The 17,563-nt window shown below is 34.0% G+C and overlaps 1 protein-coding gene across 2 annotated transcripts in view; it reads right to left on the reverse strand.

The window, feature by feature from the left end:
• Cd2ap (CD2 associated protein) overlaps nucleotides 1–17,563 on the reverse strand; it is a 131,321-nt gene that overhangs the window by 76,229 nt on the left and 37,529 nt on the right. For both annotated transcript variants that reach the window (XM_047557971.1, XM_047557970.1), the window contains exon 3: nucleotides 2,821–2,974. In XM_047557971.1, the coding sequence (XP_047413927.1) occupies nucleotides 2,821–2,974 (154 nt within the window). The remainder of the gene's footprint in view (nucleotides 1–2,820; nucleotides 2,975–17,563) is intronic.

A 17,563-nucleotide genomic window follows, 5' to 3' on the forward strand; every position in this document is an offset into this window, starting at 1 on the left:
CTGTCTTGAAATAAAAAATAAAAAAAGACTAGGGATGTAGGCTTGGTGGTAAAGTACACCTGGGTTCCAACTCCAATACCCAAAAGAAGGAGTAAAAATTCATGAGATCAAAGGTGAAGTATCAAGTCTGCATCATACTTTCAACCAACTGAGAAAAAAAAATTTGTGTATGCATATATTATATATTGATAGTATTCAGCATTTCTAATTCAGCATTGATTCAAAATCAGGAAGCATACTATTTCTTCCAAATCACTTTCGGGAGTTAAGTAATGAGTACGTTAATATCCTGTCAACTAGTTTTCACATGCAGAAGCAGTATCATTCCTTTCAGTACAAATCCAAGTGATCTATTAGTTCTAATCTCAATTTATCTTTTTCATTCAAACCAATTATTAACTAGATGAAAATGACTTCCTCTGAAGCATGAGTTTCTACTAATAAAAAAGAAAGCAATTGGGTACTGCCTGTAATCCCAGCAGCTAAGGAGGTTGAGGCAGGAGGATCTTGAGTTCAATGCCAGCCTCAAAAGAAGCAAGGCACTAAGCAACTCAGTGACACCCTGTCTCTAAATAGAGGGCTGGGGATGTGGTTCAGTGGTCCCTGAGTTCAATCCCTGGTACTCCCACAAAAAAAGAAAAGAAAGCAATGATGGCTTTCACACATGCCGAGTAGATATTATGTGACATCAATTTCTTTCAAATGTAAAGTATTAACATCTACTAACATGACACAATGAGTGTAACTTACAGTTGTGATGCCAAAAGATGTCAACTTTTTACTCTCTAAGCACAAAACTCTACCGCTATTTTTGCAGCTGATTTTATAAAGGTATCAGAAGTAATACAACCTGTGCCTATTTAGACTTTAAGAAATGTAAATTTGCTTTCTTCTGACTTATGTAAATTATAATCATCAACTTTTTCATAGAAAACACTTTTAAGCTAGCTCTAGAAAATATCTGTTTGCTTTACCAGAGATGTTACAATGCTCAGTAACATGTGATAGCAAATGTTTCAAAAGCTTCATGACTACCTAAAAAAAGCCTACACCTTGAGGACTAGAGAAAAAAGGTTTCCTTGTCCAATAAATCCCAGTTTTTAAAACTACTGAAACAAACCACACCATGACACCTGTTAATCCTAGCTACTCGGGAGGCTGAGGCAAGAAGAATAGCAAGTTCAGACTGGGAAACTTAGGAGATCCTGTCTCAAATTTAAAAATAAAGGACCTACGATATAGTTCAATGGTAGAACCACTCCTGGGTTCAATACCCAGTACAGCAAAAATAAATAAGTAAACAAAACAAAACAAAACAAAGTTACATCAAACTAGTTATACAGTGATGTCCCTTTTTTTAAGTGTTTCAACAAAATCAGTATACACCACTTTGTCTTGGCACACAGATTTAAAGTAAACAATCAAACTGCAGTGTTTATATTACCAACCTTTATACAGATTTGGAGGTTTGGTTTTGTTTCTAATACTATTTGTCCTCTAGTCTCCCCCAGTTTGAGAATCTAGGAACATTAGAACTACCAAAACTGTCCATTTCTAGTTAGTCAAGCTAAAAGCAGTAGCGGTAGTATTTAAATATGGTTTGAACATTATAGTTCCTGGGAAACAAAGGACCAAAAAACCCTTTAGTCTGTCTCAGTGTTAAGAAATTTGCTTCATTTTTAGCCAAAATGCATTTTCATTTTAAGTAATAAAAGGGTGAATAACCAAGAAGGCAGAAGTTTCCCCAAACCTGACAGATAGTAGGATAGAAAGTAACAGATTATGATTTAAAGAGGCTGTATAAAAATCACTAACAGTCTTACATTTACCATTTGGGAAATGTAGGTAAATGCAATTTCCTCATTGTCATTTACATGGGACCACAAAGCACTTACAGACCACAATTTCACATATCTTAGGTAAATGTGTTTCAATGCTCATTAATAAGTATACTTATTTATTTAATTCATTTAATAAGTACATTTAATAAATTATTAAATTTATTTAATATGTATACTTATTTATTTAGTAAGTATATTAAACACACTGACCACTCTGTGATAGAACTTCAGGTTTTTCTAGGTTAATACTATTTGTTCCCATAAATGTTGTACACATCTTTGTTACATGTTTAATGTTTTAAACATTTTTAATAAGTCTTTTCCAAGACAGTGAACTCTTTTGAGACAAGTAATATTACCTGTATTTTCTAACACTTGCTCATCAAAAGGAGTAAAATTAAAAGAGAATTCAAATGATCTTTCTGAAATTATAAAACAGACTCAAACCTATATCTAATTTCAAGTGTGATATTCTTCCCTTCCTGTCAAGTTGTTCCTCCTAGTATATTTACCAAATCCTTCATGGCTAATCTGTAGGCCCAATCATTTTGGAAACTAAATGTCTATATTCAGATATCTAACCACTAAAGAAAAAGAACTTATAGAAATTTTTGCATCTGCACTGCTAAGGATCAGCAGTCATTTCAGCATCCTGTTAAATAAATATTATAAAATACAGTTAAGGTAAACAGTTAAATCATCTGAGACTAATATTAATTTAAAAAATAAAGTATCATATTTTAATTTATAATTCCTATAGATGGCTTTATAGCTACTTATGCTGGATTACCAATGTTACTGACTACACCTGATGAAATATGAAGACTGGCTACACAAGCCAATAACCAATAACATAAGAATAAATTAGAAGTTACTCTAGTTGGCTGCAGAAGGTTAAACTAATTTTTCTGGATTTATCAATGGTTATAAAATACCCTCCTACTTGTCTAATTAAGCAAGAAAGGAATTATTTACATACTCTTCTTGATGTTTTTGGTTTGTGGATGTGGCTGAATTCCTCCAGTTGGAAGTCCATACGTGCTTATTCGTTGTACAAGACTTGCTACATTTCCATGCCTTTCCCGTTTGATGGGCAAATTGTCATCCTTAGAATCGGTGTCTCGTTTAATTTCCTATAAAAGGGAATATCCATAAAAAAGGAAATTAAACTCACAAATGCAAAATAGCAAAACATACCTATGGTGACTACAATATAAGTGAAGATGTCAATAGTTTTCAAGTTTTTACTCTGCTCAGGTATGATTATACCTGTAAAATGCAACTCATTTCTGTAAACATGACTCATTATGAGTTTATCTAGTGATGCCTGTAAAGGAAAGGGAAGCCGAAATTCCATCTCACCCTCATCCTAAAACAAAGAAATCCTGAGATATACAAACAAACAATAAGACAAACAATAACTCTAAGGGATGAGCAATCTTTTTCTACAAAGCACAAGTAGTAAAAGTTTTATGATTTGTAGGTCACATAATCTCTTGGAACAATTAATTTTGTGACATGTACTACAAATCCTGTCATATACTGAAATAAATGAACACAGAAATATTCCAGTAAAACTTAATTTATGCACATGAATTTAAATTTCATATACTTTTTATTTCATATAATATTCTTTTGATTTTTTTTTTCCAATCAAATATAAAATTCTAAGCATTCTTATACAATGGGACTTACAAAAACAGGTGGTATGCAGATTTTTGTCCTATGGGGTTTACTTTAATGGCTCCTGTTTAAAGTCACAAGTACAACAGAGATAATGTGCACCATCATGGGAAACAGTATGAAAATTTACTGGAAGACATGAAAGAAGACCAAAAAAGAAAAAAAAAAAAAAAAGGAACTAATGCCATATTCATTGACTAAAAACTCAGTATCTTAAAAGACATCAATTCTCCCCTACAACTAATAAAACTACACAAAGCAATTCTAATAAATATATCAAAGATTTGGAGTAAAAATTTAGTAAACTGGCTCTAAAGTTAAACACAGAAAACAGAAAGCCAATAATAGCCAAAATACCTGAAAGAATTATTCTTTTTAACCTAAATACAAAAGAAAGTTGTGATACAATAAATTAGTGTGGTAAAGGCATAAAGCAGACACTGATACATGAAACAAAAGAGGAAGTTCATAACCGATAAACTTAAAGATTAATACAAAAAGTGAGGAAAGATGTCATCTTAAGTACCTGATGCTTGGAAAGTTAATGTTCCATATTTAAGGGGCAGGACATGAAACCAGATTCCTATCACACATTTGATGTGAAAATTAATAATCTGTGTTGAAAGTAGCTATAAAGTTATTTTTTAATTAAACAGAAAATATTTTATACATATATAGGTAACAAAGAATTTGTTTTTACAACTACATAAAATTATTCGAATGTTATATTTCTGGATAAGTAATCTTATATAGTGGGAACTCAAATTTTAATGTGTTTCACAAAGATACTTGTTTTAGCACAATCAAATCACCATTAAAAACCAGTACTTGAGGTGCAGGTGGTATAGCTTATGCCTGTAACCCCAGCTCAAGAAACTGAAGGAGAATCACAGCAACTCATCAAGATGCAACATGTGACATATGAAATGGCATGAAACATGACATAAAACAACAGAAGACATGACATGGCATGACATGATGGGATGACATGAGATGTGATGAAATTTCAAAAGGTTGGGGATGTAGCTAAGTGGCAGAGTACCTGCCTATCAGGCACAATGCCATGAGTTCAATCCCCAGTAACTACACACACACACAAGTCTGCTGGCTGACAGTATAGCTCAGTGCTATAAGATACATGCTTTGCATATACAAGGTCTGGGTTTGATCTCTAGTACCAAAAACAGACAAACCAAAACTACCCAGTGTGCTAAGGACCAAAACATAAACAGAAAAAGAAAAGGCAGACCAGGGACTATATAACCCTGAATGAGAATGTATACTGCCTTCATTATCCACATAGGGTAAATTTGATAAAAAGATGAAAAGGTAGGGAAAATAATGCATTATTTTAACAAAGGAGCTTAAGCTGGTACTCCAGTAAAAAGAGTGGTGATAATTACACTTTACATCAGTTTCTGATATACACCTCACATCATTCCCTATTTTACATGCAAGGACAGTAGAATTTGAAATGTTTGTGGCAGTACCAAACAGGTACCTATGTTACCAATGATGGTAAGACAAATCAGGATGAGTTCAGAGAAAGTGACATCTGTACCGAGAGAGAATAAATGAGAACAAGGTGCACAGCAGGAGAAAGTGTGTCCTTACAGGAAAGAAGAGTATACAAGCAACTCAGAAAGCAAAAGAGAACACACTAATTTTAGCTGAATCAGGGAAAGGGAAAGGTGGTGAGAGTGGTAAAAATTAAGAATATTAAAGCTAGCAGAAGTCATAATAAATATCAGACTCTCTGAGTCATGGTAGGGAGCTTGAACTACAAAAATGATGGGACACTGCCACAGAATTTTAAAAGGAAAAAAGAAAGAAAAAAAAAAGATTACTCCATGAAGCATGAAAGAACAAGTTACACAGCGACAACTCTAAAAGTATACTACCTAACAGCTGAATATGAACCAAGTTATGACAGTGACAGAGAAATGTGAAAGATTCATGTTTGGATTTAACAAGTTCCCCTAAGAGTTCATGTGTTAGGCAATACAGCAATGTTCAGAAATGAAAACTGTGCATTTTGAGAGCTGTGCTATGGTTTGAATATGAAGTATCCCCTGAAAAGCACTTGAACTAAGCAATGCAGGAATGTTCAGTGGTGAACGCTACAACCTCATCAGTGCATTAATCCATTTGATGGATCAATAATTTGAATGGATTACTGGGTGGTAAATGTAGGCAGGTGGGGCATGGCTGGAGGAAAAAGGTCACTGGGGATGTGGTCTTGGCTTCTACCTTATCCCTGGTTCCTCTCTCCCTTTCCTTCCAATTCGCTCTCTTTCCGTCTCTCCCCTCACCCCCAGCTTTGCACTGCCATTAGCTGAGAATCTTTCTTCTGCCATGCTTTTTGCTGTGATGTTCTGCCTCAACATAGACCCAGAGAAATTGACTCAGCTGACCATGGGCTGAGACCTCTGAAACCATGAACCTAAATAAACTCTTCCTCCTCCACATCATTCTTATGAGGTTCAGTCACAGACAAAAAGGTGACTAACATAATTCAGAACATATTCAAGAGGAATAATCTTGACAATTCATCAGATATAAACTATGGAGAAAGAGTCAAAAAGATGATATCCCAGTTCCTGACTTGGGCAACTGCTTGAATGATGTTGCCATTCACTAAGAAAAAATGTATCAAGAAAATGAGAAAGATAAGTCACCGTCTGAGAGAAAACACTTAAAAAAGTGCTAAAGAACTGTTATCCAAAATATACAAAGAACTCAAAACAAATTTCTGATTAAAAAAATGCACACAGGATGCAAACCAATGGCTCACTAAAAAAAGACATGAATGACTAAATGAGCATATGGAAAGATGCTAAATATCATGTATCTTCTGTGAAGTGCAAATGAAACAACGAGATGCCATTACACACCTATAAGAATGGCCAAAATCCAAAACAATGACAACATCAAATGTCAGGAAGGATATGAAGTAAAAGGAACTTTCATTCAATGTTGGGAACTCAAAATGGTACAGCTGCTTTGGAAGACAGTTGACAGTTTCTAATCCAATTAAACATACCCTTACTTATACAAACTGCAACTGCATTCATCATTATTTATCCAAATAAATTGAAAACACAGGTCTAAACTAAGGATGTTTATAGCAACTGTGTTCATAATTGCCAAAAATTTGGAAATAATATGTCCTTGAGTAGTGAAAGAATAAATAAACAAACAGTGGTATACACAAGCAATGGAACATTAATCAGAGCTATAAAGAAATGAGCTACCCAGGTGACTTGGAAGAACCCTAAACACATATTACTATGTGAAAGAAGCCATTCTGAAAAGGCCATATACTGTAAAATTCCAACTATATGACATTCTGAAAAGGGCAAAACCATGGAGACAGGAAAAACATCAGTGGTCAATGTTGCCACTGGAGAGAGACACAGAAATGAATAAGGGGAGTAGGTACAGGGATTTTATGAGCAATAAAAACTACTCTGTATGATTCTACAATGGTAGATACATATCATTATACTATAATATATAACATGAAGAATGAACCCCACTATGGATTTCAAGTGATAATGACTCAGTGTAGGTTTACTGTAAAAAACAAATGTATTGCTCCAATGTTCATATATTCATAACCAGGGAGGCCCATGTATGTGTGGAGTTAGGGAACATTGGGAACTCTGTACTTTGTTGAATTTTTCTGTGAACCTAAAACTACTCTAAAACATAGTCTATTAAAAAGAAGGAAAGGAATGCAAAAAGGAGGTAAAACAAATCTAAAAGAAGGAAAAAGAATTTAAACCAAAACACTTAATTTTTGCTTCAATCTTGTTACTATTCAGGGAACATATGTTTACGGGCAATGAATCTCATAGACAGATAACTGCACATAAGCACATAAAGAATTCCTGCTCTTTCTATCCCCTGTGATCCTTCCTTCTTGATTATCTGTTTCAGTCAAAACACACACACACACACACACACACACACAAAAAAAAAAAAAAAAAAATGGAGTCATGCTTTACTTCTGCCTCTAAGAGACTATACCTCCGAACTTCTGATTCCTTTTGTAGTTAAAAATTCAACAGGTAGGGCAGGGGAGACAGCTCAGTTGAGTGATTGCCTCGCAAACACAAGGCCATGTGTTCAATCCCCAGCATGGTCAAAAAAAAAAAAAAAAAATTCAACAGGTACATCATACACTAAATGGGAGTTCCAGGATTAAAGAGATTTTGTTTGTTTCCTGTGCCTAGAATAAAGTCTCTAGTAAGCATTGAAAGAGTTAATAAATGAACCACTATTGAAAAATTGTAAAATCGAAAACGAGTAAGACAGTTGTGTAACACTATGACTCAAAAATGGACCCAACCACATACAAAATTCTATATATAAAGGAACCACTTGAAATCAGCAGGGAAAAGATAAATTTTTTATTAAATGATATTGGGACAACTAACCTAGACACATTGAAAGAACTAGGCTGGATCTCTTATACCAAAGTAAATTCCAGCTAGTTCAAAGAGAGGATTACACAAAAATAGCATAATAGTACTAAGAGAAAACATGGGAGACTATTTCTTCATACCTTAGGAGCAAAGAGACTGATGTCATGACTTCATAAGCATGACAGAAAATTTTGACAGCTGACTAGAAAGTCAAATGATGCATAACAACATTTCCGTCAAGGACAGACTATCTATGATGGTGGATCCAAGACTGTGGTTTCCATATAACAGAGCTGAAAAATCTCTATAGTCCAATGACACTATAGTTAATGTGATGTCACAACACATTGCCCATGTGTGCAAACCAACTGCACTCCCAACTGTATAAAAGTATAGCACATAAAATTATATACAGTACATAATACTCAATAATGATGATAGATTTTCTCCTGAGACCGCCATATCGGCCATTCAGTTCTAGGCTTCACTCTCCTCCTTAGAAGCCCCAGGATGCTTTGCTGTGCAGGGGCTGAAGAACCCTAGGGAGAAGGACTGGCTTCTTAACACCCAGAAATGGTTCAAAAAACTGGAGAGACACTACCCTGAATGAAAGCAGAGAACTTTAAGCAGAAAGTTTCCAGAGGGTGACAGTGGATTTAAATATCCCATCCTAGTTATAAGGATCATTGCTCAAGGAATGCTAATTTCCTAGTATAACCCAACCTTTCCTACTCATCTGATGTTCCTAGTCTTCAGTAGCCTGATGCATGAAAGACACATGACAATGACCTTCAAGTTTCCAGCAGGCATCTCAGGATGGGATTTGCCCCACCTAAAGATGGAAGCTTGTGCTTCCCAGATTATCCAAGATGACCAAACTGGCTTGCAAGAACTGTTGACATTCAGGGATATAGCCACTGATTTCACTGAAGAGGAGTGGAAATGCCTTCAGCCAGCTCAACAACTTATATAGAGATGGGATGTTGGAGAATTACAGAAACTTGGTCTTCCTGGGTATGTATAACTTCCCTTCACAATTTTTAATTAATTATGATTATTTAATTTTCTTTCCTTGATGAATATCTTCTAGAAATTTCTCTATAAGAATGTGTTTCAGACTTGTACTTTCAAGAAAAACAGGGCATTTTTGGTATAAATAAAATGTTAATGACATTCCTTTTAGTTTTTAATCTCTCCCTTTCTTGGTATGTTATATATACTTCACTTAGAAAAGTGATACTGAGAGTAATTCAGTGATATAAAATATTGTGGCCTACATCTATAAGAAGACACAGTTTAGAGGCCCACAGTTCAAGGAAGAAGTCAAATTTCAAAATGTTGATGGAGAAATTACCTAGCAGAAAAGATTTTTCAGAAGCTTAGGTTTATTTCTACTGTTATCATTGAATATGTACTGCCCTATGTTTATCATGTTTTAAAATTCTTTAAAATCTTCTGTGTATCTACAGTGATGTCCCAGTTCATTTAAATTAACCACCCAAACTCTCCTTTGCTAGTGAGGGTCAGCATAATCTAAAAGATTTTCTGTTATTTGTGGGTCTCCAGCTGATAATGTGCACATTTTTGGAGAATTCTAGGTCAAGCCATTTAATAAATTAATATCCTAAAGCAGTTTAATATTATTCATATATTTATTTATTAAAATTCACTTACATGTGTTCTTTATAAATAATTACTTGTTATGAATTTTCTGTGAAATGAAAGTCAAGATTCACAATAATGCTCTTTTGTGGTATGTAATGATAGGTGTAAACTGTAGTTATATGAAAGCATTTGTAAATAATATATCTATGGTTGGTTAAATTTTCCTTTCCTTTATTCTTTTGTTTTATATACTGTATTTCATGTTGTAGAAGAGGTTTCCTCATTTCACATAACACTGTTTTATTTTTGTCTATATTTTATGAATATATGACAATTTCTGTTACTTCACCAATTAGGATATTGTTGAAATTAAGATATGCATGATTCTTGTTTCTATTGCCAATAAAATTTTATAGACTTTTACTAGTTTTTATAAATAGTATGCATTTTAAATGATTTTTTAATTTTATCCAGATTGATTTCTTATCCTGTATGTGTACATACTAATGTAAATTTTTTATATGTTAATGTAATAGGGATAGAATCTAGGGGTACTCTAATATTGAACTACAACCCCAGCCCCTTTATATTTATATTTGTAGAGAGGTTCTCACAAAGTTATTGAGGATGGCATTGAAATTTTTACCTCCCTGCCTCAGAATTACAATAGTAATTCTGGATTATATGCACGCTCTCTCTATACATATATTCATTAATTTGTTCTTATTTATAGGATAAAGACCATAGCATTTTAAAGGTACCTTTCAAATATTTTACAATCTGTTTAGTTTTATGTGTTGTTTGTAATTTTAATTGTGATCAAAACCACAAAACAATACCTGCTCTCTCACCATATCATGCAAACTGTTCAGCAATATTAATTCAAATTGTCACACATCTGTATAATTTGCATCTCAAAAATTAATAAATATATTTTCATGTAAAAAAAGATGATAGTTACATTAGTAAACTGGTTATGCATTTAACATACTATATTTATCATACTTTTATCATTTAGTTTTTAATCAATATTTTAGTGTACTCCTACTTACAAAAAAAGCTTGTTGTAAACCTGTCATGTGACATGAGAAACCACCTCGCATCCCATCTTTATAGTGTCCCTTGACAGTATCATCTTCTCTCATGCTTGATTTACTCTTGTTGTTTTGTTTGTCATGGCCATAGGAACAATATACACCATATAGCCTACCTATGTAATAAGCTATTCTATCAAGGTACATAAGTAAACTTTTATGATATTCTCACAACAAAATAATTGAAAGACAAATTTCTTAGAATGTGCCTCCATCATTAAGTGCCATAATGATGAATGAATCGTTTGCATAGCAAAAGATAAAAAAAGTAAAGAAGTTGAAAAAATTACAACATAATAAAAAGTATCAACAGGTTTATTATTTCAAGAAATTCTTCATAAAATAAATTATTTTTAATGAGCAAACTCAACAATTTAAAAAAATGGAAATAAACAAATGAAGATTGAGAATAAAAATAATGAGATTTACCTTGCAAAATTAAAAACTAACCTGAGTAAAGTCAAAATTTATCAAAAACTAATGTGTACAGAATAACAAATCTATTTCCAGGGATTGGTCCTATGGAAATAAATTGCCTAGTACCTTAAGATGAATATGGATGTTGTTTGAGAGCATAGTTTATAATAAACTAAAAGCTTTAAGAGCCATTAATAGGGAACTACTTTAAAAAAATAAACTAATGCTACAATCACCCCTTGATATCTACGGAGGATCAGTTCTACAACCAACACACAAACACACTTGCATGCAAACGCACACACATGAAAATCTACAGATGCTCAAGTCCCTTACATAGAATAATGTTATTTGGCTATAACCTACACACATCTTCCTTTAAATCAGCACTATACTATTTATAGTACCTAAAAGAATATAAGTGCCACGTAAATGGTTGTACTTTATTGCTTAGGGAATAAAGATGAGAAAAAAATTTGTACATGTTCATGTATACACTCTGGTCTCTCAGATTATATAAATTTAGTATAGTTCTTTGCATACCCTTTTCCATGGGAAGTAAGCACAGAATACCAACAACCTGTCAGCAGCAAAAATAGGAACATTTCTCCAATGGATATAGTATAGTTTCACATACTTCTCCAATATCTAGCTTGTAGGATTTCCAATGATTTTGACTTTATACTGCTCAGAACTGTCTGAGGCTTAAAAAAATGCATATAACTTTCCTAATCAGAAAAAGAGTTCTTTTACTTTAGAAAAAAATTGTGAAAAATGACTAAGTACAAATCATGGAAGATACACACAATATTTCACAAGGTACACTGATTCTTTCTGATTAGTAATGTGCGTAAGAAAAAGTACTCTTGATTTGTTACTAACATAAAACAACTGGGCACAATGGCACACACCTATTAATTGATCTCAAGTACAAAACCAGCCTGGGCAACTTAAAGAGAGATCCTGTCTCACAAAAAAATAAAAAGGGCTGAAGGGTAGTTCAAAGTGTTCACCTAACATGTGAGGCCCCATGTTCAACCCCCAGTATCAGAAAAACAAAACAAAGCAGCAAGACAAAACAAAAAAACATGTAATATATCAACATATGATAACTTTAAGGTTTTCAGACTGTACTATTTTCCAAACTAATAAAAATATAAAATCTACATAGAGACTGGTAGTTAGAACCTCAACATGCCAAAAAGTGCTCATTTTAGATTCTACTATATGTCTCGTAAATGACCTACATTTTAAAAAATGACAGATGCCTATAATCCCAGCTACTCAGGAGGCTAAGGCAGGAGGATTTCAAGTTCAAAACCAGCCTGGGCAATACTGTAAGACTTTGTCTCAAAATAAAGAATTTTTTTAAAGGGGGCTGGGATTGTAGCTGAGTGATAAAGTACCCAAGCACTCCTGAGTTCAATCCCCAGTATAGCAAAAAAAGAAGAAAAAAAATTTTTTTTATTTTAAATAATAAAGTCAAACCTCTAACAGATATTGGTACTTTGCAGTACAGGAGACCAAGCACATGGCTTGGTGTTCAAATTGTTCCTCTAGAAAAGTAAATCTACTTTGAACTAACAGGACAAAGTAGTTTCCAGAGACAGATAACATGGGTACAAATCGTGGTTCTATTCTGTTCACTAGCTATAAAAGCTTAAACATCTGTGTTATCGTTAATAAAAATTAACCATGTAAATATATTAATTCTTTGCTCAAGATCTAGAACCATTCTAGGACCCCTCAATATTCTCTGAGATAATCACATCCATGAATATTAGACATAATAATCCTTCTGAGGATAAAAGACACAAAAGGGGGGAGCAAATTAATAATATAATCAACACTGAGTAAGAAAAACAGATTTGCAGCCTTCCAAATATATAGCGCAAACTAAGATGCTATCGTGCACCAAGTAACTTTAAGACTCTAAGCAAAATAATAAATAAGGCAAGGTTTGTATTGAGCTCCATCACCTCCTCTTTCAGAACCCCTCCTCCCCATTACCATTCTCTACACCACTAGACACATACATATACACTCTCACCAACCTGCACTGTTCACCAGTTTGTGGTCACTTAGTATCCCTAAACTCTCTGGCCACCACCTTCAACAATAATTTTACTGAGTGCTAGCGTAGAAAAGACTTCCAGTGTGCTTCATCCTTCCTCTATCCTTTTATCTAACAGTCAATACATAAAATACATTTTACCATTGAAGTATTTGTTTTCTACTAACTTCACTTACTTTCTGGACTTTGGAAATGGTTCCAGAAGATTCAATTTAAAAAAAAAAAAAAAAAAAGTGTCTTCCCTTAGAAAGCAATCAAAGCAATCATGTGTGAACAAAACAAATTCTGAAAAACACTAAACCTCATTCTCCAAAGTCTCCTGCAAAACATGTAATGTCAACACAAAAATGGCCAAGAAAATATATGATATGAATAATCTCCAACTCTACTACACTGACTGGTAGGAAGTAGCATACTGAGGAGAATGAAAAGTATAAGCAAATTGAGTTGAGAGGTAGAATACAGCTATTCTTCATCTATTAAGGTAATCAAAGATATTTAACTTTGATTGCACTAACCAAAAACAGATAACTAAAAAGATAATAAAAAAATTCACATTATATGCATAATAATTTGTTATCTGATCATGACTAATACATTACCATGAGTTGAAAACAATTAACTTGTATTTCACAGAATCAGAGTCCAAAAATAATAAAAACTAAATGAAAAGACAAGAACTTTTTATTTCACAAATGAAAGAGGTTAATTTAACCACCAAATTTCTAAAAAGAATAATAGCTCTTCTTAAGCTAATAAAATTCTAAAAATATACTTACTTTTAACTTAATAGTCTGGATTTCCAGAAGTGCTATATGAACTAGTTCCTCCTACTTTACAGAAGCATAATTAGAAGATATGAAAAAGTGATAACAGAGACCGAGAAAATTTTGTAGAATTAAATGTTTATTTGGTGCATGCTTACTGTTTTGATTTGACTGAATTAACTTTAGGCACACATTTTTAAGAGTTAGTCTAGAAATGATTGATTTAGGATTCTAGCTTAACAAAATTGCCTGCCCCATCCCTAAAGTTATTATCACTATTTGTTGTTGTTTTGCCATGATCCAAAAGATGATTTCTCTTTTATGATTAAACAGGATAGTCACATGCACACATCCCCCAAAAAAGCCTTTAAGTCCAAAGTGAGATGAACAGAAAAATTTTCCTTTATAGTATGTATTTCCTTATATAATATATGTTGATTCCCTGCATATAAATTATCAAGGAAAACAATAATGGCAAATATAATATGGAAGGGCTATTTTAAAAGTACTCTCTCCAAATATGCTTTTCACTACATAATTGTTGCTCTACACTTTGGACAAAGGAATTCCCTATTTAAACTGCCCCTCCTCCACTTGGAAAAGGCAAAATAGGGAAAGAGGGAGGAGAAAGTTATATAAATTCATTGTCAATGGCATCCTACTCCTTTGCTTTTTCTATCTCAAGAATGTTAATGAGAGCCAAGTGAAATATAGAGGGAAAAACACGTAAAGAACTTGTCTCCCACCCATATTCTTTCCGACATACTTCAATGATTGAAATGGTTTGAAAAAAACCCATCATTTTACACTGTTAATTTCGTACTAGTTAATTTTAAAAAATGTTATTCACAACTTCAGGATAAAGAATAAAGAGGTTTTAATAAGAACTGCAGGGAATAAGGGCTAATGTGTTTACAATTTCTTCTGACTGAAAAGATTTCAGGCCTGTAAGAGATCCTCTTTTAAAGCTGCTATTCTCCTTGAGGTTACAGGGTAACAGTGACAGTGGGCATTAGTGCTGGTCCAAAAAAACAGGAGCAGAAGATATCTCAGAAGCCCAGCTTCTAACGCTCAAGCTTTCCTGATAGTATCTAGTTTAAATTATTCTACAATAGTAACCAATTTAAAATAACTGAGCATAAACAAAATTTACTAACTCCTTAAAAGGAAAAGTTTGAATTTAATTTTCTGGATTAAATCCCAGTCAAACATTATCATGACTTATATACATAAATGTGTTGAATTTCTATTTATGGTGTGAAAAACAGTATGTAAACAAGAAGAAGGACACAAATAGTTTAATTTAAAAGATTTCCTGTAGAAGAGTATTTTAAGCCATCTACCAAATTTCATTTTACTTTTTTTGTGGTACTGGGGAAATGAACGGAAGTGTACTCTACCACAGAGGTATACCCAGTCCATTTTTTGTTTTTTAATTCTGAGACAGGGTCTTATTCAGTTGCTTAGGTTGTCCTTGAACTTGCAATCCTCCTGCCTCAAATGCTAAGGTCACTGGGATTACAGTGCACCACCATGCCCAGCAATCTACCAAATTTCTAATGAGAAAGGAGGCTAGGAGAGGGTCATGAAGAGGCAATGTACTTTTCATGATAATTTTATGCTTGCTTGAATTTTGGTCAACATGCTTTAATTGTGATTTTTTTTTTCAAGAAACTGGTATTTATTTTCCATAGCCTTATTTCCATTTTGCTTAATAAGTATCTGTAGAACTACTCGAGACCACTCGGTGGTTGTTCCTACCCACTCTGTTGCCTGAGCAGTGAGAGCTGCAGACCAATCTTCAGTGGTCGGCTGGGCACTCCAGTCTTCAGTAGGGAACTGCTGGATAGGCACAGAGGGCATCTGCACACCTTCAGACCCGTCTGCAACCTCAGGTTGAGTAGCAGTGAACTCAGGAGCTGGAGCAGTCCATTCCTAAAATTCCTCCGTAGTCACAGTTTTTTCAAAAGCAGCCTGCTCTTCCTTTTCAATATCTTCAGGATCTCTGTAGAAGCAGAGATCAGGCATGACCTCCCATGGGTGTTCACAGGAAATGGTGCCACGCATGCACAGAACTTCTCGGGCCAGCATTCAACACACCAGACCCACAGAATGAGATCCCTTATTGTTGCATAGAATGGCAATGTCCACATAGCAAAAAGGAGAGTCTGTGTTACACAGAGCAATGGTAGGTAGATTGACATAAGATGCTTCTGGAAGAGGCTGGTGGTCAGCTCTGCAATTAGTAACCACCAGAAGACGTGGTTCCTGGAAGGTTGCCTGGTTAGTGAAGGTTCCAGGAGTGAAGCAGTCAGCAAAAGGAGTGGCTTCAGTGGCAGCAGCAAACTTTGGCACGGCCTGCTGGCCAGTATTCCTACAGGATATGACACTGACATCAGCAGGGTTTTCAATGGCAACAATGGCACGAGCTTCCAGCAGAAGCTTCTCCCAGGTCCTCTTCAGATTTATGATGTACATGCCATCACTTTTCCTTTTGTAGATATATTGTTCCATCTGGAAATCAGGACAGTGCCACCTAAATGGGTTCCTGCTGCAAGGAACTTGAGGACACCTCTTCCTTCATTTGCAGGACATCAATGGCTCTGGACATTGTGAGTTTCCCTTGAAGTTACCACAGGAATCAAGAACAACATTGTATGGACTCCTCCCTAGGTAGCGCGGAAAGCTGTGTGATTTTTTTTTTTTTTTTTTAAATAAAAGACTTAGTATACCCACACAAAACAATGCTGTTAAGTCAAATTATATAGTACATTTGGAAAGAGATACATCCTGTTATATGTACACACTTTACCACATCTAAATCTTTATACGTTTTTTTCAGGCATTACCTATATAAATTATTTCTCTAATTTGCTGAACACAATCAATATTGGATTCAGAATATTACCTAAAATAAATCAAGTCATGGAACAAATTAATTTTAGTCAGTGACTAAAAGGTAATGCTTTAACTATGATGCATCATAAATAACTATATACAACTTAGGCAATCCATTTTTCAATTTTGGTTTTTGCCTTTTTTAATAAAGGTTTATTTCTTACTCAAGTAACATGTTCTGCATGAGTGGTAATCAAGCATTTTTAAATAGAAATTGTATATACTTAAGGTATACAACATGTTTTTATATACATATGCATAATGAAATGATTACTTTAGTCAAGCTAACTCATACCTGCTTTTTATAATTCCCAGTTAGTAAATTTATGACATTATCTTCCATTTTATATTCCGATACCTGCAGAATTTTTACTTTTTAATCTCTCAATAAGTAAAATGCCAAATGTTCTCCAATTAAACTGCTATGAAGCTAGTTTCCTGAATTGTTCTGTTAAAGTCACTAATTTCTTAATGCTTAAAAATATCATCAAGGTCAAAGTGCAGTGGTGCACACCTATAAACCCAGAGGCTCAGGAGGCTGAGACAGGAGGTTTGCAAGTTCAAAGCTACCTCAACAATGCTGAGGTGCTAAGCAACTCAGTGAGAACCTATCTCTAAATAAAATAAAAAATAGGGCTGGGAATGTGGTTCATTGGTAAAGTGACCCTGAGTTCAATCCCCAGTACAAAAAAAAAAAAAAAAAAATACAGTCAAAAGAACCATTTTCATAAAGAATTTTTTAAAATATAAAAGT

This window comes from Sciurus carolinensis, chromosome 7 (genome assembly GCF_902686445.1).
Source record: "Sciurus carolinensis chromosome 7, mSciCar1.2, whole genome shotgun sequence".
Lineage (NCBI taxonomy): Eukaryota > Metazoa > Chordata > Mammalia > Rodentia > Sciuridae > Sciurus > Sciurus carolinensis.